The sequence below is a fragment of the Rhinopithecus roxellana genome, chromosome 9 (assembly GCF_007565055.1).
Source record: "Rhinopithecus roxellana isolate Shanxi Qingling chromosome 9, ASM756505v1, whole genome shotgun sequence".
NCBI lineage: Eukaryota > Metazoa > Chordata > Mammalia > Primates > Cercopithecidae > Rhinopithecus > Rhinopithecus roxellana.
The window spans coordinates 63,596,434-63,624,158 of NC_044557.1; the positions used below are offsets into that span (position 1 = coordinate 63,596,434).

The window sequence follows — 27,725 nt, forward strand, 5'->3', positions numbered from 1 at the left end:
CTATTATTAAATTGCAGTCTATGCCTGATGCTCCCTGATGCTGGATTAATATTTGCTTTATATATTTAGATGCTCCAGTATTGGGTACCTATATACTACAACGTTATGCCATCTTGCTGAACTAACCCCTTTGTCATTATATAAGGACTTGCATTATCTCTTTTTACAGTTTTTTACTTAAAGTCTGATATAAGTATAGCTACTTTTGCTCTTTTTTGGTTTCCATTCCATGGAATATCTTTTTTCATTCCTTCACTTTTAACCTATGTGTGTTCTTATAAGTGAATTGAGTCTCTTGTAAGCAGCATATAGTTGAGTGTGTTTTTATAATCTATTAATTTGCTCTTTCTTTTCATTGGTGAATGTAAGCCATTTACATTCAAGGTAATTATTGAAAGGTAAGGACTAAATACTGCCATTTTGTCAATTGTCTTCTGGTTGTCTTATGGACTCTTCGTTCCTTCCTGTCACTGTCTTTCTTTGTGGTTAAGTACGTTTTCTTTATTGGTATGTTTTGATTTCTTGCTTGTTAATTTTTTGTGTATCTACGTGGTTACCATGAGGGATATCAAAAAAATCTTATAGCTATAACAGGTTATTTTAAGCTAATAACAACTTATCTTTGATCACGTACACAAAAACAAACCTCTACTCTTACACTCCACTACCTCCCTCCACATTTTGAAAATGTTGTTTCAAAATTTACGTATTTGTATATTGTATATTCCTTAACAAATTAGCATCATTAATATTTTTATCTTTGAAACTTTACGCTAAAGATATAATTTACGCACCATCATTACAATATTAGAATAGTCTGCATTTGATAGTATACTTTTATCAGTGAGTTTTATACTTTCAGATGTTGTTCTGTTATTATCATCCTTTTCTTTCAGCTTGAAAAACTCTCCTTAGCATTTCTTGTAATGCAGGTCTCTTGGTGATTAACTCCCTCAGCTTTTGTTTGTCCAGTAAAGTTTTTATCTCTCTTTCATTAAAGGACAACTTTGCTAGCTGCAGTATTCTTGGTTTGCAGGTTAGTTCGTTTGTTTTCCAGCTCTTTGAATGTATCATCCCACTCTCCCCTGGCCTGTAAGAATTATTCTCTGTTGAGAAGTCTGCTGTTCCGTGTATTAGAATGTACTTCTGTATTCTTTGCTTCTTTTTTCTTGCTGATTTCAGGATCCTGTCTTTGTCTTTGATCTTTGATAGTTTGATTATAATTTGTCTTTGGGTAACCTTACTTGGATTGAATCTGATTGAAGACCTTTGACCTTCTTATACCTGGATATTTATATATTTCTCCAGGTTTGGAAAGTGTTCTGCTATTCTTTATTTGCATATGGTTTCTACCCCTTTATCTATCTCTATTCCCTCTTGAATACCAGTGACCAAGAATTTGCCCTTTTGATGCTCCCATGAATCTTGTAAGCTTTCTTCATTCCTTTACTGTATATTTTTTGGCTGTATATTTTCAAATAATCTGTCTTTGAGTTCATAGATTGTTTCTTCTGCTTGATCAGTTCTGCTGTTTATATTCTCTTTTGCATCTTTCATTTAGTTCATTGTATTTTTCAGCTGTGGAATTTCTGGGTTTTTAAAAAATTATTCTTTCAATCTCTTAAATTTCTCATTTTTGTCACTTACTGTTTTTCTTATGTTGTTGAATTGTTTATCTATTTTCTTGAAGCTTATTGAGTTTCCTTAAAGCACTTATTTTGAGTTATTTGTCAAGCAGTTCATATATCTCTATTTTTGGGGGGTCGGTCGCTAGCACTCTATTTTCTTTGGTGATGTCATGTTTATAATTTTTTTTTTTTTTTTTTTTTTTTTTTTTTTAATTCTTGTGGTCATGCATCAATGTCTGGACATTGAAGAAGTAGGTTCTTATTCCAGTCTTTGCAATCTGGCTTTGTCTGGGAATGCCCTTCAACAGTAAGCCTGTCTAGAACTTTTTGGTCATGTTGTCTGGCATTGTCCCTAAATCCATGACTGCCACAGCCATCGAAGCTTTAGAGGGCACCCTACACTCAGGCCTGCCACACCAGCCCAACACCAGGATGGAATCCTATGGCCACCAAGGTTGGCACAGTGCTGGGGCATACTCAAAGCTCATGGCCATTCAGGTTTGTCTGAAACCAAAGGCCTTGTAGACAGCTGGTAGTGATTCAGGCCAGTGATCAAGTCTATTTCACAGAGGCTATGGTATCCTGCCCACCACTGGGACAGGTCAAGAGGCTCAGTACATTGGTACTGACCTAAATAAGGGGCTATAGGAGTCTGCCTGATGCTGGATTTTACTATGGCAGACCCAGAGGTGGAGACCAAGACAAAGTCCTCCATTCACTTCCTTCAAGTTCCCCCAAGCAGATAGTGTCTCTCTGAATTTGCTACTTGGGGATAGGGGAGAGTTGACACAGGGAATGTCCTTCCTACCCTCTTAAGTACATCTTTTCATATTATTATGATGTAACCAGGTACTGTGATCTCTCACCTCATTTCTTTAGCTCTTGTGAGGGTATTTTCTTGTGTGGATAGTTGTTCAAAATGATGTTGCTATGAGAGGATGATCGCTGAAGAGTCCCATTCCACCATCTTGCTCCACCCTCATAATATAATTTTTAAATGCAAGAAGATTCAAAGCAAAATAAAATATTTTAAGAAGCTAATTTTGGGCTGGGTGTGGTGGGTCACGCCTGTAATCCCAGCACTTTGGGAGGCTGCCATGGGTGGATCACCTGAGGTCAGGAGTTCAAGACCAGCCTGGCCAACACGGGCAAAACCCCATCTCTACTAAAAATACAAAATTAGCTGGGTGTGTTGGTGCATGCCTGTAATCCCAGCTACTTGGGAGGCTGAGGCAGGAGAATCGCTTGAACCCAGAAGGCAGAAGTTGCAGTGAGCCGAGATCGTGCCATTGCACTTCAGCCTGGGCAACAAGAACGAAACTCTATCTCAAACAAGAAAAAAAGAAGAAGCTAATTTTAATAATTTATTTATTTTAATCTTGCCCAAAATATCATTTTTAAATGATATTTAATCCTCTGCTGCTTCTCTCTTGCCAGAAATTGAGCTAAGGCCTATACCTTAATCATGAGCGTCCTGCCTCTATCTTAATTCAGTTTTACAGCCATACTAGCAGGCTATCTTCTACATTTAAGAAATGTAAACTAGTTAGTGAAACTGTAAGGACCTTGACTTTTACGTTTCCCGAATTTTATGGTTCCAATTTCCAGTGTCAGCACGATATTATTACAGTTTGTTTTCTCTGTGATCTATCAAATGAAACAGTAAACTTGATGTCAGAATGTCAACTAGGGAATGGACCACGAATTTTAAAATAGGGAAAAGGCTTTCATTATTTCAACTTTTGTTTTTAAACTATAACTTTTATTTTAGGAAGAAATGAGAAAAATTACCTGGCTGAAATGGTGCCCTCAAGGGATTACACCTCTGAACGACTTGGCTAAGTAATAGAACTCAAAGAGTCACAGAGGCTGGTTGGGCAGGTGGCAAGGAGGTAGGGGCCGGTACTAGGTCTCACGCAGGGCAGTCAGTAGAGTAGCAGTTATTTAGATTTTTTTTTTTTCTTCATGTAGCCTAATTCTGTTAGAATTATTTCTTCTACAGAAAAGAATGAGAGTAATTGGGAAATATCTTCCTAGGAACATGGAGTAAGCTCAGTAAGAAGAGATAAAGAACATTGTCTGGCTTATCCTAACTCTAACTTTCCAACTTTCTGCCTGCAGTTCTTTTTTTCCTAACTCTCCAGCCCCGTGCCTTTCCATTGACACAGTCTTGAGCCTTCCTTTCTTATCCCTGTGCAATAGTCTCTTTTATGTCAACAACTCCCAAATGCAGCTCTTTTGACTTAATATTTAACTCTAAGACTATTTCTACATATGAGTATTAGGTATGCTTTGTTATTTAAACATGTTCACAGTAAATTAAGTCATTTTCTCTCTTCTCTCTCCTTGCTCACTTCTTCTTTTAGCATAGTCTTCAAACTTTTTTTTACAACTGCTGATGATAGGAAAATTTTTCTGGTCATGTCCTCTCCCAATTTACTACCATCTTTAGGCCATTCTGATTTTTATTTCAAGTACTTTTACTTTTTTCTTTGAAATAGTCCTCCATTATGCCTGCTACTTCTCTGGTGTAGGTTTAATCCTCGATTACTTCCTCATTCTGTTTCCTGGTAGCACTAACTTCAGATTCTCTTATTTACTCAATAATGCTGTCTTCTATGCCCTTGCTAGACTTGCCTCTCCTGCCAAATTTATTTGAATCTTAACTACCTCCCTTCCTCAGTTAATCCAGTCAAAACTCTCCTCAGCCCCCAACCCTCTGTGCTCCTGTCCACTGTATTTCTTACATATAAATTGCTTATTTGGCTTAATCTGATTCAGGATTTTTTTTAAGCAAAACTGTTTTACAAGATGTTTTGTATCGCTCAATCAGGAGGCATATAATGTCCAAAGCTCTGTCTTTTTGTGATGCTAGCACCCATTGGTGCTCAATGCCTAAATTTATTGGAGGTTGTAAATAGTAATATTCTAATTCTAGCATTCCTTTTCCATATATTAGCTGGCATACTTTTTTGAAGAGAAACATTCCCCAACCTACTATTTGAGTATTCAGTAGTATTGCTCATTCAAAAAGGCAGGATAAATGCTTAATTCTTTCCCTTTATTTATCCCTTTTCAAAAATGAGTTCATTCTCTAGCATATTTGAATGGTGGCCAGTTAGTTGATGTTGTTTGGTATTGTTTTGAACTCATTATTTTTAATGATTCTCAAGTTGTCTCACCATTGGCAGTGAGAACCTCTATAAACTGGCTTCTCTATGTTTTAAACTTTGTTGTTTTCTTAACCTGGAATTCTTACACCCTTTTTCTTTGCCCACTCTTAATTCTGAGCTGCCATTACATTAGCCTAAGTCTTGTTTTCTTCTGGAATAGTTTCCCTTTCATTTCCATTCATGCTGATCTCTCCTTTTTTCATAAACAGATTGGTAATAACATTTTCACTAAATTTATCTCAAAACAACATTTGGCTGTTTCTAAAAACATATATGTCTTCAAGGATGAGTATATGCCATCATTGAAATAGTAAAACAAACAAAGGAAGACATAGGTACCAAAAAAGGTGCAAAATTGTTGGAGTAGTGGAATATAGTTAGCCCTTATGGTTATTACTAAGAAGGAGGGAAACTTATTTTGATGAGTTTAGTTTAGTACATTTACTTTAGAAATCGGTGCAATTACCCTATAATTAGAACTTTTGTATTGTGATTTGGGGAGGAGAATGAAATTTAGAAAGTCAATGCTTGATCATAAAAATATGTTTCTGAGTAATTTTGCTAGTAGTGATGATGCCCAGATCCCAATGATAAGTATCATGAACTGCTGCTGACTTATTCAGGTCAAGAACCTTTCATTTCATGTCTCTAAGCTTCCTCATAGCACATAAGACAGCATATAGCCTGTTCCACTTTGTATACCGTCATTAATTAAAGCACACATGTCTGCCATCACTGAGATCTTTACACTTCACACCTTCAATGGAAAGCACATTGATCTTATTGTCATGGGCAGCTTTCCAGGTTTTCTAGCTCTTATACCTGTGAATACTCCATCTCCCTTGTCCACTGTCATCATGAATACCTTTACTTGAACACTGTAACAAAAATCTGAATTTCAATTGCTGAATAAGAGAAAAAAGTACTATGACCTAGTAATATTTTTTACCAGAGTTATTATAATACATAAGGTCAACCTTGATTATGGGTTTGTTAATTCTGTTTTGCATTTACTAAGATGGTGAATAAAAACATCATTTCTATGTCTGTACATAGCCGCCCATGTATGCACTGAATGTTTTCTTGTAAGCCTTGCTTGTCTAAAAACTTTTTTATCTTTTGCAAATAAAATTCCAAAGGAAGAAACACTTAACAAAGAAGTTTTCTTTCATAAATGTTATGATTTGAGTATAACAAGCCATATTGAATTCATTGGGTTTTTGGTAATAGATTTCATAATACATCATAAATGTAAGTAATATGATGACTAATGGGTCAAGTAAAGTTGGAACATTTTAAATGAGAAAAGAGTTGGAACAGTTCTCAGGAAACTTTTCCAGTTGATGTTTGGTCCCCCACAAGGTGTGCATTAACATAAACTTATGGGAATCACCTCTGGGGCTTGAATTCCCTCTCTGATTTCATTATTACAATATGATACTTTTCCTTTCACTATTAAGTCATCCTCTAAGATGATAGGAGCATAAAATAAGTATAATTTATTTGCATTTGTCTAATCTTTTAACTCGATAGTCATTCCATCATTCTGTTTCCTGGTAGCTGTTCAGAAAGTTTTGAAGGGTAATTAGGATCTAATAATTGGCAGGCATGGGTTTTCTTAAAGATACAGAATATGTTCTGAAAATTGTGAGAAATTAGATCTGGCAGAGAAATAGATGACTCAGCTGGGATATTCTCTATTACTGCATATTCCTAAAATCAAAACTTTGAAAATAATCCATTTATTAAAGTTCAATGAGGATTATAATACAATTCTAAACTCTTAAACATAAGAATCCGATAATAATTGGAATAAAATTTACAGTAACAGTCTGTGCCTGGTTCCCTATCCAGTTATATTTCCAGTTCCTGTAAAACATTCTTTATAGCTCCCAGTGTATCTCTGTTGAATAAAACTGTTCTAGTCCATTTCTTTAATGTTTTATCTTAATGATCAGATTAATATTTTTATCAATTTTTTAAAAGTATCAAAAAACAGAAAATGTGGATCGCTCAATTTTTACTTTTATTTTTTAAGTTGAAAAATACCAGGCACTATTTTTGCATATTTTTTTCTACTTGTAAAAATAATCTTCCTGTCATTAGACTGAAAATATTTGCAATGAAGACTAATTTTCTACCAAAAAACTGGCTAGATCAAGGATGTGAAAGTTCAGAGAAACATATTGATGAACTTTATACAACAATAAATGGTGCTGTTTCACTTGTGATGGTTCTCATTCTGGTGCATGCCTCCTGTCTTTTGGTGGAGCTGGTACTTTTGAAAGGAATACCTAGTATTACGATATAGCCTAATTTCAACTCTGCTTTTTTGGTTCTTGGGCTATCATCTTGTCCAACTTGCCCAAATGGGACTGCCCTAGCCACTCTGTTCATACATTGCACAGAATGTGTTTTGCAAGAAATATGGCTCAGCGCTGTCTCTATATGGTTCATTCCCTCCAGGGTGAGGGACTTTGTGGCCTACTAACTAACGTACATCTTGTACATAGGTTGCACTGTATGCCCTGTATGGAAACAAATACACAAATAACATTTGAAAAGTGAATTACTTAAATGTCTTAAATAACAATTTGTTTCTTATTAAGCCTTAACAGAATCATGTGAGTCTAGGAGTTTGAGGCTGCAGTGAGCTAGGATAATGTCACCGCACTCCAGCCTGGGCATCAGAGCAAGACTCTGTCTTAAAAAATAAATAAATAGGCCGGGCGCGGTGGCTCAAGCCTGTAATCCCAGCACTTTGGGAGGCCGAGACGGGTGGATCACGAGGTCAGGAGATCGAGACCATCCTGGCTAACACGGTGAAACCCCGTCTCTACTAAAAAAAATACAAAAATCGGCCGGGCGCGGTGGCTCAAGCCTGTAATCCCAGCACTTTGGGAGGCCGAGACGGGCGGGTCACCAGGTCAGGAGATCAAGACCATCCTGGCTAACATGGTGAAACCCTGTCTCTACTAAAAAATACAAAACACTAGCCGGGCGAGGTGGCGGGTGCCTGTAGTCCCAGCTACTCGGGAGGCTGAGGCAGGAGAATGGCGTAAACCCGGGAGGCGGAGCTTGCAGTGAGCTGAGATCTGGCCACTGCACTCCAGCCCGGGTGACAGAGCGAGACTCCGTCTCAAAAAAAAAAGAAAAATAAATAAATAAGTTAACATAGCAATTGTTTGGGAACACATATAGCTCTATTAGATTTTCAGACTTTCTAAAAACTTTCATCAACTGCTGCTCAGTGACTGAGGGATTACATTTGTAATCCTAAATTACTAAATTTAAGGTAATCAAAAGAATGCAGTTTTGATACATAAAAATCCTTTTGACATAACCTTATAGGAAAGATAAATCAAGTGACCAAGTGTCCAAATAAGTAACTCTCCCCTACCAATCCACTGCTCTGAGAAAGGGTCATCCAGAAACCAGCACCACAAAAAGTTAACATTAAAAATTCACTGTTCAAATTCACAAAACAAAATAAATCTATAAAAGATTTAAATAATTAAACTTTTCAAGTGATGTTTTTTCAATCATCCTGCAGTATTTTTATGCTGCTGAAGTTATTAAAGTTTAAAACCACACTGAGACTTTTGGGACAAACTATGAGAGACAGAGATCCAAGATTGCTTCAGATTTTCTTGTTGCTAAAATATTTAGTCCTGTCCAAGCATAGTGGCTCACACTTTGATCCCAGCAGTTTGGGATGCCAAGATGGGCAGATTGCTTGAGACCAGGAGTTTGAGACCAACCTAGCCAACATGGCAAAACCTCATTCGACTAAAGATACAAAAAATTAGCCAGGCATGGTGGCGCATGCATGTAATCCCAGCTTCTGGGATCTAAAAATTAGGCTATCTAAAAATTACGTTATTTTCTCTTTGCTGAGTTACAATACTTTTTTATATTTTTTTGACACAAGTCTTTTGTCAGATATGTAATTTGCAGATATTTTCTCCCAGTACATAGCTTCTCTTTTCATTCTCTTAACACTACCCTTTACAGAGCAAAAGTTTTTAATTTGATGAAGTCCAACTTACACATTTTAAAATAAATTATGCCTTTTTGGTATCATGTATAAGAGACTCAGTACAGAGTCTCTCTGTACTGAGCTGCCTGAAGCTGGGGCTAGGGAAGGTAACACAAGCACTCTGGCCACCACAATGCTATTGGCCACTGTGCTGAGTCATACCTGAAGCCATCACAGCACTGGGCCTCACCCAAGGCCCATGATAACCCCTGCTTGGCTATCCGCCTGTGTTCACTCAAGGTCCCAGGGCTCTATAACCTGCCAGGCTTGTGTCCTGCCCTACAGGGCAGTGAAATTTCTCTGGTCCCAGGTACATCCAGAGATGCTGTCCAGGAGCCAGGGCCCAGAGTCAGAAACCTTAGGAATCTACTTGGTGCTCCATTCTACTGAGAATGAGCTGGCACCCAAGCCACAACTCTAAGACTTGAAGATTTTCTCCTGTTTTCTTCTTTAAAGGCTTTCTAATTTTACATTTTATATTTAAATCCATGATTCATTTTGAGTTAATTTTTGTATACCATATGAAACAAGTTGAGTTTAAGGTACTTTTTTTTTTGTATACAGATGTTCAACACCATCTGTAAACTACCTTTCTCCATTGAACTGTCTTTGCACCTATTTTAAAAATCAACTAATAATTGTTTGGACCCTATTTCTGGACTCTGTTCTGTTCCACTGAGGTACATATATATTCCTTCTCCAAAACTATACTATCTTGATCCTAATAGCTGATAGTAAGTCTTAAAATCAGGTAGTTTGAGCCCTCCAGTGTTGTTATTCTTTCTCAAAAATGTTTTGGTTATTCTAGTTCCTTTGCTTTACTATGTAAATTTTAGAATCAGCTTTTCTATATTTAAAGTAAATATTTCTGGGATTATTATTGGAATTGTGTGAAATCTACACATCTGGAAGAAATTGATATATTTACTATGTTGTCTGCCTTCCAGTTCATGAATATGGTATGTGTATGGTATGTCTCTCTATTTATGTTGGTCTTTTAAAATTTATTATCAGCATTTTGTAGTTTTCAGCATACAGATCCTATGACCGTTTGATTAGATTTATACCTGTGTTCCTTTTATTTGGATACGTTATAAATACTATCTTTTATTTTAAGGCTTTTTTGTTAGTTTATAGAAACTCAATTGATTTTTGTGTGATGATCTTGTGTTCTAAAACTGCCAAACTCACTTATTAATTCTAGGAGCTTTTCTGTAGATTCTTGTTGGATTTTCTACATGGACGATTATGTCATCTGCAGATTGGCATTGTTTTCTTTGTTATTTATTCCCTTTTTTCTTGCCTTGTTGCACTGTCTATGATTTCCAATACTATGTTGAGTATGAATAATAAGAATAGACATCCTTGCCTTGTTTCTGTTCTTAGGGGGAAAGCATTCATTTCTTCATAATGATGATGTTAAGTTTAGGCTTTTCATATATAGCCTTTATCAGGTTAAGTTTCCTTCTATTGATAGTTTGCTTAGAGTTATTAAGAATGGATATTGAATTTTTCAAAAATGTTTTCTGCATCAATTGATACTATCTTTGTTATTGTTGTAAACTGTTAACAGTTTTACATTGATTGACCAAGGCTTGTAGGACAACCTACAACCTAGGACAACCCCTATTTCGGCTGTGGTACATTATTAGTTCTGTATGCTGATGGATTTGATTTGCTAAATTTTTTGAGGATTTTTATGTCTCTTCTTGAGGAATATCCATGTACATTGTTTTTTATACTTTCTCCATCTACTTTTGGTATCAGTAATGATGGTTTCATAAAATGAATTCAGAAGTATTCTCTCCTGTTTCCTAGAGGACAGGGGAATGAAGAAAAGAAAGAAGGAAAACAATAGATTTCCCTAGTTCCCCTGAGCATTAGGAGATTCCCTCACACTCCTTGAAGCCAGAAATAGAGGGCTTCTCCTTGTACTCTCTCTATCTCCACATGATATCCACTTCTGGACTTTGGGCTGCCATTCGTCTAGAATAAGGAAGTAGGGGAGGAAAAATTAGAAACTCCTCACCATTTTGGTAGTATTTTGAATTCTAGTCTTCTTCTTCAATCTACTTGTTACCATATAGTTTTCAGAATTCTCAAATAGCTGCTCTGTGTAGGTTTTATACCTGGTTTATTGCCAGATTTTGTAACTGCATTCAGTGGAAGAGACAGGTTCTGTCATTCCTAGAACTTTGAAATAATTTTTAAAAAGAAGGAGTAGGCAACTAACATCATTAGATGTTTGTTTGTTTTTTGGAATTTTTGCTTGTTTGTTTTTTGTTTTGAGACAGTCTCGCTCTGTTGCCTAGGCTGGAGTGCAGTGGCATGATGTCGGCTCACTGCAACCTTTGCCTCTCAAGTTCAAGCAATTCTCTGCCTCAGCCTCCCAAGTAGCTGTGATCACAGGCACCCACCACCACACCTGGCTAATTTTTTGTATCTTTAGTAGAGATGGGGTTTCACCATCATGGCCAGACTGCTCTTGAACTCCTGACCTCGTGATCCACCCGCCTTGGCCTCCCAAGGTGCTAGGATTACAGGCATGAGCCACCGCGCCTGGCCCTATTAGATGTTTTTAAGATATATTAGATATTTTTCCTTTGGGGGAGGAGATAAACAAAACTTCAACAAATATACCTACATCTTGAAACTTCATTTTAATTGCTTTTGAAACTGGAAATGCCATGTGGGCAAATGTGCATATGGAATTTGTATTAGTTTTCTATTGATGCATAACAAATTACAACAAATGTAGCAACACAAATTTATCATCTCAAATTTATATCACAATTCTATGGTTAGAAGTCTAGGTGAGTTCAGCTGGTTCTCTGTTCAGGGTCTCACAAAGCCAAAATCAGACTGTCAGTTGGCCTGGGTTCTAATCTGGAGGCTCCTGGATAGAATCTACTTTCAAACTCATTCCAATTATTCACATAATCTAGTTCCTTGTGGGTTTAATACTGAGGTCTCCAGTTCCTTATTAGCTGTTGTTCAAGGGTTGCCTTAAGCCCTAGGGACCACCCATTCATTCTCATTGTCTCCTCCAATTGTGTATTTTCAAATAACCTGTCTTCAAACTCACTAATTCTTTCTTCAGCTTGATCAATTCTGCTGTTAAAGAGACTCTGATGCATTCTTCAGTATGTCAGTTGCATTTTTCAACTCCATAATTTTTGCTTATTTTAAATTATTTCAATCTCTTTGTTACATTTATCTGATAGGATTCTGAATTCCTTCTCTGCATTGTTTTGAATTTTGCTGAGTTTCCTCAGAACAACTATTTTGAATTCTCTGTCTGAAAGAAAGGTCATGTATCTCTGTCTCTCCAGGATTGGTCCCTGGTACCTTAGTTTGTTTGTTGAAGTCATGTTTTCCTGGATGGTTTTCATGCTTCTGGATGTTCATCAGTATCTGGGCATTGTATAGTTAGGTATTTATTATAGTCTTCATGGTCTGGGCTTGTTTGTACCTTTCTTTCTTAGGAAGGCTTTCCAGGTATATGAAGAGACTTGGGTGTTGTGATCTAAGTTTTTGGTCACTGCAGCCATATCTGCATTGGGGGGCACCCGAAGCCCAGTAACTCTGTGGCTCTTGCAGACTCACAGTGGTGCCACCTTGGTGGTCTTAAATAAGATCCAGAAGAATTCTTTGGATTACCAAGCAGAGACTCTTGTTTTCTTCCCTTACTTTCTCCCAAACAAACAGAGTCTCTCTCTACTGAGCTGCCTGGAGCTGGGGCTAGGGAAGGTAATACAAACACAGTGGTGGCCACTGTGCTGAGTCATACCTGAAGCTAGCACAGCACTGGGTCTCACCCAAGGCTCATGATAACCCCTGCCTGGCTATCCACCTGTCTTCACTCAAAGTCCTAGGGCTCTATAACCTGCCAGGCTTGTGTCCTTCCCTACAGGGCAGTGCAATTTCTCTGGTCCCAGGTACATCCAGAGATGCTGTCCAGGAGCCAGGGCCTGGAGTCAGAAACCTTAGGAATCTACTTGGTGCTCCATGCTACTGAGAATGAGCTGGCACCCAAGCCACCAAAAAAAAAAAAAAAAAAAAAAAAAAAATCCCATTCTTCCCTCCCCTTTCCACAAGCAGTGGAGTCTCTCCCCATGGCCACCACCATCCCAGGCATGCAGCGAGTGTTACGTGGCTACCACAGATGTTCCCACAAGGCCCAAGGGCTCTTTAGTCAACTTGTGGTGAATATTGCCAGGCCTGAGACTCCTCAAAGCAGTGAGCTCCCCTTTGGCCCAGGGCAGGCCCAGAAATGAAATGCCATCAAAGAACCAAGGCCTGGAATTGGGAATCCCAGGAACCCACTTGGTGCTCTTTCCCACTGTGGGCTAGCTGGTACCTAAGCTATAAGACAAACTAGCCTTTACTCTTCTGTCTCCTTTTCTTAAGCAGGAGTCCCTCCCTATAGCCATCACAGCTGGGAATGTGCTGGGTCACAGCTCAAACCAGCATATCTTTGAGTGTCTCACCCAAGGCCAATGGTGAGTATTGCCTGGGTGCTGCTGCTAATTACATAAGGCCTAAGGGCTCTTCAGTCAGCAGGTGATGAATCCTGTAAGGACTGAGTCCTTGTCTTCAAGGCACAGGTTCCCTTCTGGCCCAAGGTGTGTCTACAAATGTCCTCTGGGAGCTAGGGCCTGGAATGGAGGCCTCAGGACTCTGCCTCATGCCTTATTCTGCTGTGGCTGAGCTGGTATCCAAGCTGCAAGACCAAGTCCCCTTTACACTCCCTCTCGTCTCCCAGAGCTGTGAGCTGTGCTGCCTGGATTGGAGGAGGACTGGATTGGCACAAGCACTCCCTTAGCTGCCCCATCTGGTGTTTGACTGGATTGCATACCCCCCAAGTTCACTGGCTCCTCGCCCAGCACACAACCAGGACTTACCCCAGTATTGCAGTTCTTGTGGCCTAGACTGCCTTTCAGGTTTATGTAGGACCCCAGAGCACTTTAGCCTGCAGTGGCAAGGCTTGCCAGAACTCAGGTTCTGCCCACAGGATGGTTCTCCTGAGGCTAGGGATGGTCTAAATGCTCCCTCTGTGGGTGCCAGCTGAGCTCTGCCTGGTATGGATTTCCACTGTAACAGGGCAGCATGAGTTCCAGTGCCAAGCCCCACAATCACTGTGCTCTCCTGCCCGCAAATGCACAGATTCTCTCTCTGTGCCACACAGCCACCCTGGGGGGATGGAAGAGGGTTAGCATTGGCAGTTCAAGACTCTCTTTCCTACCTCTTAGTACCTCTTTCAGTGATACAAAGTTAAAAACAGGTACTGTGATTGCTTACCTGATTTTTGGTTCTTATTAAGGTCCTTTTTTTTTAATGGATAATTGTTCATTTTGGTGTTGCTGTGAGCAGGATGTTTGGTGGAGGCTTCTGTTCCGCTGTCTTGCTCTGCCTCCCTCCTGGCCTAGCCTTGTGAATCAGCTTCTTGGAGAAAATGCTGAAGCAGTATCCCAGTGATTAGACTGGCAAAGAAAGGGTACATTAGATAAAGGGAACAATATAAACAAGGCCTAGTGATACAACAGCATGTGTTGGGGGAAGTGGGCTCTGCAAACTCAGATATTATAAGGAAAGGCAAGAACTCGTTCTTGCTTGCTTGCTTTTTAATTATTATTATCATTTTATTTATTTATTTATTTATTTATTTATTTATTTTATTTTTAGGAGCTTGGTCTTTTGTTTCTTACGTAAGGAGAAGCCAATAAAGAGTTTTAAGCAGGAGTGAGCCACTCAGGATTGCATTTAAAACAAATTATTTGGAAATTACTCTGTGGAGACTGGATTAAATCTAAAGACAATTGGTCTAGACAGGGGAACCATTTAGGAGACTTTATAAAAACTGAATGATATCAAAAACATGGTGGAGGAAAATAGGGACTGGATGGAATGCTGGAGAGAAGGGAAGATTAGAATCAAGCAATGTTTTAGAACTAAAATTGACAGAACTTAATCAGTTTTTGGCTTGGGACCAGAGAAAGAAGGAATGAAATGAGGAGTCAAAAAGTCAGATTTCTGACTAAAGCCACTTGGTGGATTATAGAACCATTAAGTAAGACAGGGAATACAGCATGTCTGAGAGGAGTTAATGGATTGTTTGGATAAATTAATTTGATGAGCCTGTGAGAGTTCAGCAGAAAATGGTGACAGACTTGCATTCATTCATATTTTCTTCATTACATCATTAAACATTGTGGGGGCCATAGGCTTTTGGCCCCCTAAAGATTATCTGAAAATCACTGACATGTGGCAGATTGATTAATAGAAAAGCCATACAAATGTATTTAATGTATATACGTGGGAGCTTTCAGAGTGAACACCCAGCATCACAACAAGGTACAGAAACTTACATACCGTCTCAAGGTCACAGAAAGAATGAGGGCTTGGATGCTGGTAAAACAGGTTATGGGAAGGGATAGAACAGGAATTCTATTGAGGGGCAATAAATGACTACTAGGGAGAATGACTGGATCAGAGAGCAGAGAATAACTTGTAAATAGTTCTCTCTGTAACTCAAATGACCTTGGGACAGTCACAGTCTTGACAAAGGGACTGTTCAGGTGTGGTTACATTTTTGGTCTTCTTCCCTGTAGAGGATAATGAGATAACAAGGAGGGGAACAAGAACAATTGCTCTCCTTGGTGGGGCGGTTTCATCATAGATAGCAGAAATGTCTCTTCTAGCACTTGTTGATCTCTAAGAGTTTTTAATTTAAAATACTCATCACACTTGGGAACCATATTTTGAAATGAAATATTTTTACTGCCTTCAGCATTCAATTAGTACTTCCTGTAGACCAAACAGTAGTTTAGGTATTTAGAATATTAAAATATAGGACAGTCCAGGAGCTCACAGTTCACTGAACTATGACAGATACCTAAGCAGGTAACTACAAAATATTATCAATAGGTGCCTGGTAATGGCAAAATGCACAGGATATTCTGAAAGTAATTATGAGAGGCACCTCACTTATCAACAAGAGTCAAGAAGGGTGTGCTGGCAGAAGTGGTCCAAGGTCTGAGTCTCAAAAATAAAGTTAGCGCTTGGCACGGTGGTGCACACCTATAGTCCTAGCTACTTAGGAGGCTGAGGCGGGAGGATCACTTGAGCCTGGGAGTTTGAGGCCAACCTGGACAACATAATGAGATCCAGTCTATTGAAAAAAGAGAAAGACAAGTTAAGCAAGCAGCCAGAGATATAAACAGTTTTTTTCTGTGTACCTGGGACCACAGTGGTGCCTGAGATATGAGGGTAGTAGTCAGTAGCTTCAGTATTTACGTCTCTATGGATGCTTTGCCATTCTGCAGTCAGGGAAAATGGATCCCTTTAGGTTCAGCAGTTGGTTTATGTGGATATTTGGGCAATCTTCTGGGTAGGTTACTAAATTGTTTCTACAGAATGAGTACTTATGATCCTTCTTTACGTTTTCTTTTTTTTTTTTTTTTTTTTTTTTGAGACGGAGTCTCATTCTGTCGCCCAGGCTGGAGTGCAGTGGCCGGATCTCAGCTCACTGCAAGCTCCGCCTCCCGGGTTTACGCCATTCTCCTTCCTCAGCCTCCCGAGTAGCTGGAACTACAGGCACCCACCACCTCGCCCAGCTAGTTTTTTTTTTTTTTTTTGTATTTTTTAGTAGAGATGGGGTTTCACCATGTTAGCCAGGATGGTCTCGATCTCCTGACCTCGTGATCTGCCCATCTCGGCCTCCCAAAGTGCTGGGATTACAGGCTTGAGCCATCGTGCCCGGCCTAAGTTTTCATTTTATAAACCCAAAAAAAGACAGTTTCAGGATCCAACATCTGAATCTTCTTTCTACTTTAGCTTTGTTTTGTTTTTGTTCTAACGATCATCTGTTAAAATTGCACTTTTTTTTTATTGTTGTTAAAGCTATTATTTTCTGTGAGGCCATAGAATTTGGAAGCCCACATACAGGGATGCAGAGGCAAATGTGTGAGTCATTTTAGCCATCCAATTTATCTAAAATATTTTTCCCACCAGCCTCTTCCAGTACCCCAAATTCTACAAGTCAAAAATAAAAATGATGCCTTTCAACAAATGTTGCTGACATAACTAGATATCCACATATGAAAGAATGAACTTGAACCCCTACCTCATACAGCATACACACAACACTAATTCAGGAAAGATCGTAGACTTACATTTAGGAGATAAAACTGTAAAACTCTTAAAAGAAGACATAGGTGTAAATCTTTTTGACTTTGGATTAAACAGTGGTTTCTTGGTATGACACCAAAAAGCACCAGCAAAATAACAAACATACTGGACTTTGCAGAAATTAAACTCTTTTGTGCTGCAAAAAACTGAAGATAATCCACAGAATGGGAGAAAATATTTGCAAATCATATCTCTGATATGATATTTGCAAATTATATATCTGATATTTGCAAATCATATCTATATATATCAAATATAATAATCTTATATTTTGTATCCAAAATATAAGAACTCCTACAATTCAATAATAAAAGAACAAATAACAATTTAAAAATGAGCAAAGAGTTTGAGTAGATATTTCTCCAAAAATATATACAGTCAATAAGCACATGAAAACATGCTGAACATCATTAGTAATTAGGGAAATACAAATCAAAATCACAATGGGATACTCCTTCACACTTAGTAGGAAAACTGCAATCAGATATGTCTTAGCAGTTCCACTGCTAGGTACAAATTTCAGAAAATTTAAAAGCAAATTTGCACACACATATTCATAGCAGCATTATTCATAATCGCCAAAAAGTGGAAACATCCCAAATGTTCATTAACAGATAATGGATAAGCAGAATGTGGTATATGCTTATGTTGTTGTACTATTCAGCCACAAAATGGAATGAAGTATTGATACATGTTTCAACATGGATGAACCTTGAAAGCATTATGCTATATGAAAGAAACCAGATACAAAAGATCACATATTATATGATTCCATTTCTATGAAATGTCCTGACTAGGGAAATCTGTAGAGACAGAAAGAAAATTAGTGGTTTCTTGGAGCTGGAGGGGAGCATGTGTGAGGAGTGACTGCTAAGTAGTATGGGATATTTGTGTGTGTGTGTGTGTGTGTGTGTGTGTGTGTGTGTGTGTGTGTGTGTTGATTATAATGTTCTGGGATTAGACTGGTGATAGTTGCACAACCTTATGTATACTAAAAACAGTAAATTGTACGCTTTTAGAAGGTAGTTTTTGTGGCATGTTAGTTATATGTCAATACAGTATTTTTAAAAATAATTCCTTTACATTAAGTTGTTTTTCCTGTTTGAAAACATGGGGAGAAAGGAACATTTTAGTATTGTGTGCAGGTGACTCAAGTGTCTGACCCTTTCCAGTGCACAGCTAGTTGTAAACAAGACTCAGAGTTTTGCTAGGCCTGATAAGAAAACACAGTGTCCCCACATCAGGGAAGGAACACAAGGGATGGAACCCTCAGAGAGCGTGGAGCAAACCCAAAGATCCTGACGTCTGAGGAAGGTAAGAAGGGGCCCTGCTCATGAAGATGTAGAATATTAAGTATGAGTGAATGCTGTAATCAATCATGAAGGCTTGATGAAAACTTCTGGGTGGTCCAGGGGATCCTGCTTATCTCACCTGTGCCAACATCCTGGGGTTGAGGAGTGGCGCAAATGTTCCATTTGGCTGCTGCACTCCGGTCCACCCCGTGTACCCTTCCTTCAGAGGCTATTACCACGGCTCTTAGGCCTTGAGGCCAGAGTGCCCACGCCACAGTGGATTTTATGGTCACGGGACCTCGGCACCTTCCTGTGCACAGCTGGCACTCTTTGCGCCCTGTCTCTGATGACTTGGTAGCAGAGAAGTCCCTCAAATCCTTCAAGGACAAGAACAAGAAGCTTGAGGAAGGCGGCCCGATGTACAGCCCCACCCTGCAGAGGTGGTGGTGAGTAAGTTGCTCGGACAGAGGGAGCTGGAAGAGCTGAAGCGCTACTGCGGTGACTTCCGCCTGCTGTGGATCCATACCAAGATGGCGGTGCTCATGCTCTGGCGCATCCTTGACAGCCACATCCTGACCAGCCAGGAGTGCAGGCAGTTTCTCCGGATCTGTGCCAACCTTCTCGGCTTGGTGCCTTTCCTTGTGTTCGTGGTGGTCCAGTTCATGCCGCCCGTGACCATGAAGCTCTTCCCCAACATGCCAACATCCACATTTGAGACCCAGTCCATCAAGGAGGAGAGCCTGAAGAAGGAGCTTCGGGTCAACCTGGAGCTGGCAGAGTTCCTCCAGGACACCACCGAGGAGAGGACCTTGAAGAACAAAGCAGCCAAGGGTAGTGCCACCAGACTTCTCTGTTTTTCCAGAAGATCCGGGGGACAGGGGAGAGACCCAGCAATGAGGAAGGAAATCATGCATTTTCCAATTTATTTGAGAATAAGCTGACCCTGGACAACCTGTCACAGCCACAGCTGGTGGCCCTGTGCAAACTGCCGGAGCTGCAGTCCATTGGCATCAACAACTTTGGCGCTTCCAGCTCACTGTGTGGCTGTGCTCCATAAAGGCCAGTAACAAGCTGATTGCTGAGGAGGGGTGGACAACCTGAACGTCAAGGAACTGCAGCCAGCGTGTGGGGATTGAGGCATGCGGGCCCTCCGCATCAGCTGAAGCAGTGTCCGGACCTGCACCTGCACCAGGAGATTCCCATATTGCTGCTCATCCTGTCCCAGGCCATGTACCTCCCAGACACACTCTCGTCAGCTGACCAGCTGAAGTCCTTACTGCAGACCCTCCCAGAGACTGTGGCAAAGGAAGAGCAGGTGAAAGTGGCTGAGGTGGAGGGCGAGCAAGCGGACAAGGCAAAGCTGGAGGCCACGCTGCAGGAGGAGGCAGCCGTCCAGCAGGAGCACCGCAAGGACCTGCAGAAGTGCTCGGAGGTGGAGAAGGATGTTGCGCCCGAAGGTGTGGAACCCACCCCTCGAAGTCCGGGGACCTAACCTCAGGCAGAAGTGCCTGGCGCAGTCCTGTGGTCAGAGACCCTGAAGGACACTGCCCCCTGCTAGAGAGCTTGAAGGAGAAGTAGATAACTAAGGAGGAAATTGACATCCTCAGCAATGCCTGTTCTAAGCTGAAGGAGCAGAAGTTGCTCACCAAAGAGAAGGAGGAGCTGGAGCTGCTGAAGGAGGACATGTAGGACTACAGCGAGAACTTGCAAGAGATCAAGAAGGAACTCTCAAAGACCAGTAGGTGAAGAAAAATATGTGGAAGAATCTAAAGCCAGCAAGAGACTGACAAAGAGGGTGCAGCAGATGATCGGGCAGATCGAGGACTTGATCTTACACCTGGAGATGGACCAGGGGCTGCAAGCTGGGCCCGGCCTAGGGCACGCCTGTGGGGGAGAATGTCATCAGTGTCACTGAGCTCACCAGCACTGTGAAGCAAGGCAGACACATTCCAGAAAGCAAACTCACCAGCCTGGCCCCTGCACTGGATGAAGACAAGAATGGCAAGGTCAACCTCAGTGACCTCGTCAACATGATTGAGTTCGTGGACAAAGATGTTCATGCCTCTACCAGCCAGGTGGCCGAGATTGTAGCTACCTTGGAGAAAGAGCAGAAGATGGAGGAGAAGGCAGAGAAGGAGGCCACAGAGGTGAAGAGCTAGAGCTGCCAGCCTAGGCACCCATCCTCCTGCTGCCCCACCGCCCTGGCAAAGGCCATGAGAGCAATTGCTTTGAGGTGATTCTCAGTGGCTCATCTAATACTTTGGCTGGAATGAATCAGAGACTTCCATAATCAAGTAAATTTTAATTTTCATCATTCCATGGAGATTCAATCAGTCTGAAATCCCAGAACCCCTCCACAGAATTGTGTTGGATCCACACTATGGTGTGGTGCAGCTGCTGCAGCTGCCTGACTCCAGAGGCCACCGGGCCAGGCTAGGGCAAGAAGGTACCCCCCTGTGTGTGCCCTCCCGTCTCGGCTGCCCTGTCCCCAGGGAAGAGAATGAGGACCACGTGGACTCTGCCCACACAGAGCTGTCAGCTGTGCCCATCCTCAGAGGTTTAGGAGATACAGCCCAGCCTCCTCAGGGCTGAAGATGCCTCTGTTCATCTGTGAACCTTGATTTCTAGATATTGATGTCAATAGATCTGTCTTCCTGCACACACAGAAAAACAATATTATATGTGATTTATAACTTAATAATATGCCTAATAACTTTGCGATTCCTAGCTTCATTTGGGATTATGTCTTCTGTTACATCCTCAGACTCTCATGAAACGAGCACTTGTTAGGGTCAGTTAAGCTCAAACATTTGTTGAATGCATGCATATGTAAGACACATTGTGCTAAGCACTGGGTTGTAAAGATGTGTGACATGCTCTGTCTTAATGATACTAGTAGTCTTATGTCTTATTAATAATAGAAATGGAAACTGATTTTAGGTAATTTAAAAGGTTAAAAACAATACGGCTAGTTTTCATGTCAGGTAAGTAAGAGACAAATAAGGACAATATCTGGTATATGGTACATATAAAATGGACTACAGATTTAAAGAAATCTCAGTCTACCAGTGTTACATTGGGCAAGGTATTTGAACTTTTATCAGTGCAGAGTGTAGGGAAAGGTACAGGGATTCCTCTGGTTTGCAACAGGTCATAAGGGGGAAACAGATATTTTCTGCATAAACAATTAGAGAATGGTAGGGAAGGCTACTTCAGCCAGATACTTGGATAAATATTTATTAATAATACCATTATTTGTGTCAAACATGGTTCTGGGTAGTAAGGAAAGTCCTTTTTTTTTTTTTTTTTTTTTGAAGAAAGGCCAGTTTCATATGGGTAACAAACTGGAAAACCTGCTTCATTTTGCCTTGAAGTGTAAGGGCAGAATAGAAATGGACAGCCTTGATATCCTTGTGTGGCCCTCGCTGTATCAGGGCCACACATGGATAGCAAGGCTGTCATAGGGATTGGCCAGGAATGTAGGCATGCAAGTAGTCCAGGGAGAGTACTCCTTCAAGTAACAACATAGAAAGAATCATTAAGTGATGAGTAAGAGATATATCATGTTCTGGCATCCTAATGAGTCAATAATATGGATCTTGGGACACTTTTAAATAAGAGCTTGACAGAGAAGTAAAGGCTTATATTCAATAAGAAAGCTTCAATAATTGTTTTATCTTTTTTACTTTTATAGCGGATGTCAATTTGGATATATCAAAGCCTTTGAAAGCAAACCTGAGTTTCACCAAATTGGATCAGATACACCTTTTTTTAAAGAAGATAAAAAATGCACACAGTTCAGCACATAATGAAGAGACTTCAGCCATGTCCAACACCATGGTGAATAAGGATGATCTTCCAGTCTCCAAATATTACCGTGGAAAGTTGTCTAAACCCAAAGTTCATGGTGATGGAGTGCAAAAGATTTCAGCTCAAGAAAACATGTGGAGAGCTGTTTCCTGCTTTCAAAAAATTTCTGTTCAAACTACTCAGATTGTGATCTCCATGGAAACTGTACCCCATACCAGTAAACCATGCCTGTTAGCATCTCTCTCAAACCTCAATGGAAGCCTTAGTGTCAAAGCAGCACAAAAAGTACCTGGTAAGTCACAGAAAAGGGGAGCGGGGAGACAGAACAAGCAATATGATTTGTTAACATCTGAAAATGCATCATTCTGAAGATTTATATTATGTAGAAGTTAAAAGTTATAAAGGCCATTAGAGATTAGGACATTTCTGGTTGTGACTTTATTTTTAGAGATAATTTTAGAACAAATCCTTTAAGTATAGATATTTTAATGTCTTATGTTCCTGTCCTCCTCTTGAGGCATGTTCTTCCAGGTGTCTAAAACTCTTAATTCCTAAATTCCTTTTTACCTAAAACAGCTATAGTGGAACAACAGTATATCAAGGTTTGTGAACCATTAGAAGAGTGGTTCTCAAAATGTGATCTCAGGACTAGCAGCATCAGCATCACCTGGGAAATTGTTACAAATGCAAATTCTCAGACCCCATCCATGACCTACTGAATCCGAAATACTGGGCATGGAGCCCAGCAATCTGTGCTTCAGCAAGCACTATGGGTGATTCTGATGCATGGCATTAAGTCACTGGTAACCATTTACTTAGAAAAGTTGGTGTTGTGGCAGATATGCTACACAAAGTGTAACAGAAGCCAAGGTTCAACTTTGCAAGAATGTGGTTGAGACATTTTATCAGGCAGCAACACCTGGCAATGAAAAGCTGTGCTTCTGTGCCTAACCTAGCAAAGTGGGGTACAGACTCTGCAAAGTGAATGCCATTGATGGGAGGAGAGGTGAGAAATCAACTGGCAGTGACATCTACATTTTCCACTTCTGTTACCATGACCAAATTGTTATATACTTTTTCAAAAAGGATGGGCAGAAGGATTGTGAGGAGGGGAAGAGAAAAGGCAAGGCACAGGTGGGAAATAGCAGTTTTCAATCACAGAAACTGCTACTGTAAAATTTCAGGGCACAGGGCCAGAAATTTTGCTCTCAAAGTAAATGTAGCAAAGGGGAACCTTGTATTTTCCCACTTTAATTTGTGGGGGGAAATTGGGGATTGGGGATAGTGCAGGGGATAAAGCAAATCCTTATATGCACCTTAGTTGCTTATCAAAAAGTAATTAAATGGCAGCTGTAGACTTACTGTAACTTAGTTCCACATAGCCAGTTTGGGCACAGTAGTTAAAAGAGAAAGGAAAAGTTTTATAGTTGAGAAGCCTGAATTTTAGACCAAACATGGATGATTTATTTCTTTCTCATCAGAAATATTTGTGACCAAGCCAATTAAAAGCTCTGTATTTTTTTTTAGTTGTCTTAAAAGTTACAAGTGAAAAAGGTAAGGTTCATGGGACATGAAAGACTATGAAATACTGGAGGCTACAGTATCTGGTCTATCCACAAATAAATTACAACCCAGACAACACTGGGTCTGTTCCCATGCCTTTCCAATTGTACCTTAATCATAGCAGGGAAAGGTTAAGATTCAAACAAAATGGAAGAATTTAAACATACTGTACTCACTTTTAGGTTCTTCTTTTATCATCCTCATAGCTTTTTTTATTCGTTACTCATATTTTTTCCACGTTTAATGGTGTCTGTCTTTGGGAAACACCTCTAAAATATTAAAAATCCTTTTCTCACTAAGCTGTACAAATTAGTAAACTCTAGTTTTGGAACTTGTTTTTTCCCCCTTTATGTAAGAAAAACTACATACCCTCAATCCTTGTACAGTGCTGTTCTTAAACATAGTTAAACACAAAAATAGCAACTATAGCTTTGACTAAACATACTTTATACAACTCTAACGTGTAGTGTCCAGCAAATGTTTTAAAATAATTATTTGCATCAAATCAGAGTTGAGGTTAACTACTTAATAGGAACAATTTTGTTGTTATGAGACTATAATGAACACCGAACTCTATTTTTACTACAGTTTTTTCTTTATGCATACTCAAACAGTTTAGGATGATAACAAAGTTGGCAAGGTTGAAATAAGATTTATTAACTTATAGTTATAAGGACTGATTTCTTGGAAAATTGTGATTAAGAGATTGCCACGTATTTTTTTCAAAAAAGTTGATTTTAGCTATATTTTTAAAATAAAACATAAGCTTTGAATGTTAATTTCATTGTGTAAATGTCTTAAAAATGCATGCTTTGCAATTTGGATAAAATACATGCAAACATATATTCAAAGTATAATTTTGATGAGTGATAAAAACTATCCACCACCAAAAAACAAATATACTCACATAAAAGCCTCCTACCAGTAGTCATATTTCTTTTTGTAGTTTTCAAGTGACATCGTTCTACATTCAACTGAAATTGTTTATACTGTAGTATATCTTTGAGCTCAATGGAGTTCATGTCAGAGTTTTATAGTTTGAATCTAATACAGAAATACTTAACTGTGTCTTTGATTTTACAGTTTATATAACTGTTGTGACCATCTGCAGCAGCTGCACTTTTCAAAATTATTTGCTGAACCAAATTGAGCACAGTGACAAAAGTAGTCATCTCAGATGTACTATTAAACAGAAAGAAAAAGGAGCATTGCCTTGGTACAGTATAGCCATCTGCTGTACAGATGTTATTGTATAGAATGACTTCAGATAAAATAATTGTAGAAAATTTTCATTAAAACCTCAACAATTTGCACTTGTTTATGCGAATCTGCATAACTCCCCAATGAGACAACACACTTGGGGTTTCTTTGGTTCTCACTCACTTTCTCTTTGATCCTTTTTGATGTGCTGACTTTAATAAACACAGTCAAAAACACTGTGCAAAAACATCATGGAAAAAACTACAAAGGAACAATTATAGCAGCAGAAACTACTCTAATCCCTAACTTACGCAAGCTATTTTTAGTGAAGTATTTTTTTAACACTCTTTATGTGACAATGTTATATAAACAGGGTAAAACGGTCCTTTCCATATGAGTTTTAATTTAGAAGCCGAAATAGATTTGTAATGCTAGAAGAATCTTGTGTGCTAAGTAATATTTAGAGAAACACCATTGAGAATGTGTTTTAGGTATGTTTCTTTATTTGTCAAAGGTACAAAAATATTTGAGTTCACCTAATGATTGTAATTTTTTTGTCATCTAAACCATCATAAGTTTACAGGAAGTGTATGTGAAAAGGAAATAATATGATGGAAAGGGGTAAGTGAATTTTCTCCCCCAGGCATTGCAAATACATTTATATTATCTGTGCTTTCAGATTTATTTACTGATTTATAAAACTAAATATTTATAAATTGTTGACTGAGGCAGTTAAAGGAATTCCTGTTATCGTTTGGAATGAAACGAAATGGTTAAATATTTTCTACTTTACAAAAAATATCTACCAGTTCTTCTTAGCCTCCTGCATTATTATTTAACCCTAAACTATGGGAGTTTCATGGGATTTGACTTTTTTTTAAATTCCACTCTGCAGATACTGGTGTTGCAGTGACTTAGAATAACCTGACTCCTGTTTCTGTTAGAATACTTACGTTCTCTCATGAATCTTTGGTAAAATGACCCGAAAGTTCTGATTTCAGTAGAGGTAATGCTTGTATTTTTAAGGTTGGCGTATAATATTGCTGAAAATCCTATGATTGTATTAAAAGTACATCTCCTTTAGAAATTATATCATATATTTTAAAATATTTTAAGGCCGATAATGTTTATTTTGCTATTCATTAAATCCATCCCATTCTGTAGTATTTTCTGGGAAAAAAAAAAAAAGTTTCCTTTACATGCATATACAACACAATCTTTTTTTACCATTTGAAATATGTAGCTTTGGAGAAACCATAAGTATGTAGCTATAAATTGTGAACTTGCAGTGTAGCACTTTCCAGAGGCAGGGTGGAGAGTGAGCTACAGATTTTAGCTCCCCTTGTCTGAGTAAATTATGGCTCTATTTGGGCGGCACTCCTTAGATTTCAACAAATGAGCCTGCAGTTGAGAGCTGTGAACTAGCTGTACTTTAGGCTGCCTTGCTCTTTCTCAGGGGCACTTAGATTGGCAGCCTCCATGTATGTAGATAAGGAAAAGGAAAATAGAATATGAGCAAGTTAGATGCCACAAAAGATTGGAGGGAGAACCTTAATGAGGTCCTCTTGGCTGGCATTTTAATCAGAATTCGGAAGAAGTTAGAAGGATCCCCTGTCCATAAGGACTTGGGTGATTTTTCACCCAAGCCAAAAACAGTGAGTTGAACTCCTTCTAATCAAAGGGCTATGGTTTACGTAACTTTCACTACCCCAGCCTCTGTCATCCAGATGTACTTATCTTTCTGAATAAACAAAAGTAGAGAAAGCATAACCACATTATTTTTCACATATACAAAATGCCTTTTCTCATGTTCACTGAATTCAGGACCAATAAAATGTAAAGAACCTAAAGTTTCTTTTCATATATTGAAAAGTGAAACCAGGTCATTAATTAATAAAAAGTGGAGCTCCAACTTTTCATTCTATAGTTAACTGGATCTTCCAAGTAAAATCTTATAAGGTGTTGTCATAAGCTTTGAATGCTGCAGAGATGCAAGTTAGCCTAAGGGGAAATAAAATATTAAATTAGATATGACCACCTAAAATAATATGTTGCAATAACCAGCCAATTACAACACCCCAAAGACTTTTGTTACTGTTAGAAAGAAATAGCATCTCTGTCCAATGCCTGAACAATAGGAAGTGAGTTCTTTGACAGTTAAACCAGAGGATAAACTTAACTTTTAAGCAGCCACTGAGGATTGAAGTGGAAATACAGCTTGTAGACAGCTATACAAATCACTAACAAACCTTAATGAATATTGGGTGTGGGCATCAGGGTCCTGTCATTTTTGACACTATGTCCCAAGTAGCTTAAACCCAACACTCAAGGAAAGGTGGAGACCTCATTGGGTCTGTAACATCTGGGTTTTTATTCGTCATTTTGGCATACCCCACAAGCGCAAAAGAAAGAGTAAAAGGGGATTATCTTGACAATGAAATGAGTTACTGAATCTTGTGATAATGAAAAGCAGAAGAATTCTAATGCCTTTCTATAGTCCCTGAGGTAGAGGTGCGTTTATGGTTTTGCAGAAGTAAAATGTGGGGGGAAAGAACAGATGGCCTAGGGTCCGTGAAACATGACACCTCCCCTCCCAGGACTGAGTACCACTATTAATCCTGGTCAGATTCCCTCCTATTACTTTATAACAAGGTTCAAAGTTGCTACTGATAAACTGGCATGTACTTCTTTTTTCACCTTTAAATTACCTGTAGATTGCTGATAATTTCTGACTATGATATATTTCTGTATATCCTGGTGAACGTTCAGGCATTTGAAAAAAAGGTAGAACAGGAATTTCTAAAAATTGGCTGGGAAATAAGAAGAACAA

General features: G+C 39.2%; 1 protein-coding gene and 1 pseudogene across 8 annotated transcripts in view; both read left to right on the top strand.

Moving 5' to 3' along the window:
* VPS13B (vacuolar protein sorting 13 homolog B) overlaps positions 1 to 27,725 on the top strand; it is a 904,863-nt gene that overhangs the window by 701,214 nt on the left and 175,924 nt on the right. For all 8 annotated transcript variants that reach the window (XM_010385612.2, XM_030937293.1, XM_010385613.2 and 5 more), the window contains exon 36: positions 22,017 to 22,424. In XM_010385612.2, coding sequence (XP_010383914.1) covers positions 22,017 to 22,424 — 408 coding nt within the window. The remainder of the gene's footprint in view (positions 1 to 22,016; positions 22,425 to 27,725) is intronic.
* On the top strand, positions 16,143 to 20,481 carry LOC104679898 (annotated as a pseudogene).